Source organism: Mastomys coucha, unplaced genomic scaffold (assembly GCF_008632895.1).
Source record: "Mastomys coucha isolate ucsf_1 unplaced genomic scaffold, UCSF_Mcou_1 pScaffold5, whole genome shotgun sequence".
NCBI lineage: Eukaryota > Metazoa > Chordata > Mammalia > Rodentia > Muridae > Mastomys > Mastomys coucha.
Window position 1 is genome coordinate 24,684,390 of NW_022196911.1, and position 702 is coordinate 24,685,091.

Consider the following 702-nt stretch of genomic DNA (forward strand, 5'->3'; position numbering starts at 1 on the left):
TGGGTCATGGTGCTGGGTCGCGGGTCGCTGTGCCTCCGGAGCCTGTCAGCGCTGGGAGCCGCCTGCGCGCGCCGTGGTCTGGGTAAGTGCGTTTAGGCACTGACGCGGCGCAGCCGGGTGCCGGAGGCCAGACGTCCGTTGGACGAGCCCTCGCTGTCTCCAGGCGCAGGTGCTGAGCGCCGCCGGGCGGGCGAGAAGCGGGGCCGGGCGAGTTGAGGGCCTTGGAATAGGCACCTGGCGCTGACGGGGTCCGTGGCCCGGGATGGAGGCAGAGGGCTGGCACCCGTTCCCTCCCGGCCGGAGTCCGACTCCACTTTTGGGGTCGCGACTTCAGTTCCTAAGTCAGCTTTTTCCTCTTGGCGTCTAACTGATGTGGCGACAGTGGGTTGCCAGAGCCCCGGAGCTGGCCAGCCTGAGTTCAGCTAGCCGGGAATTTTGGAACAATCGTGATTGAAAGTATATGGACCATCTTTATTAAGAAGCCCGCTCGTTGAGAACCACAGAAGTATGGGTCTCTCCATTTAAGGGATACCCCTAGTGTTGCTGCCGAAGGCTGTATAAGAGCTAGGCGATGTAAGAGCTAGGTACAGTTACTACTGTCAGCCGCTCATGGGAGTCCGAAGCTCAGTATTTGGTGCCGCAGAGCCCTCCTGGTGAGAAGAGGAAACTCTGAAAAATAAAACGTGTCTGTGGATTTGACCT

General features: G+C 60.1%; 1 protein-coding gene across 4 annotated transcripts in view; it reads left to right on the plus strand.

Moving 5' to 3' along the window:
* The window catches only part of Hagh (hydroxyacylglutathione hydrolase), a 102,045-nt gene that overhangs the window by 87,158 nt on the left and 14,185 nt on the right, over positions 1-702 (plus strand). For 2 of the 4 annotated variants that reach the window (XM_031350916.1, XM_031350917.1), the window contains exon 1: positions 7-82. The exons of 1 other annotated variant lie outside the window; for it this stretch is intronic. In XM_031350916.1, coding sequence (XP_031206776.1) covers positions 7-82 — 76 coding nt within the window. Of the gene's footprint in view, positions 1-6; positions 170-702 lie in introns of those variants that run through there. One more of the 4 variants, XM_031350919.1, reaches the window with a different exon arrangement.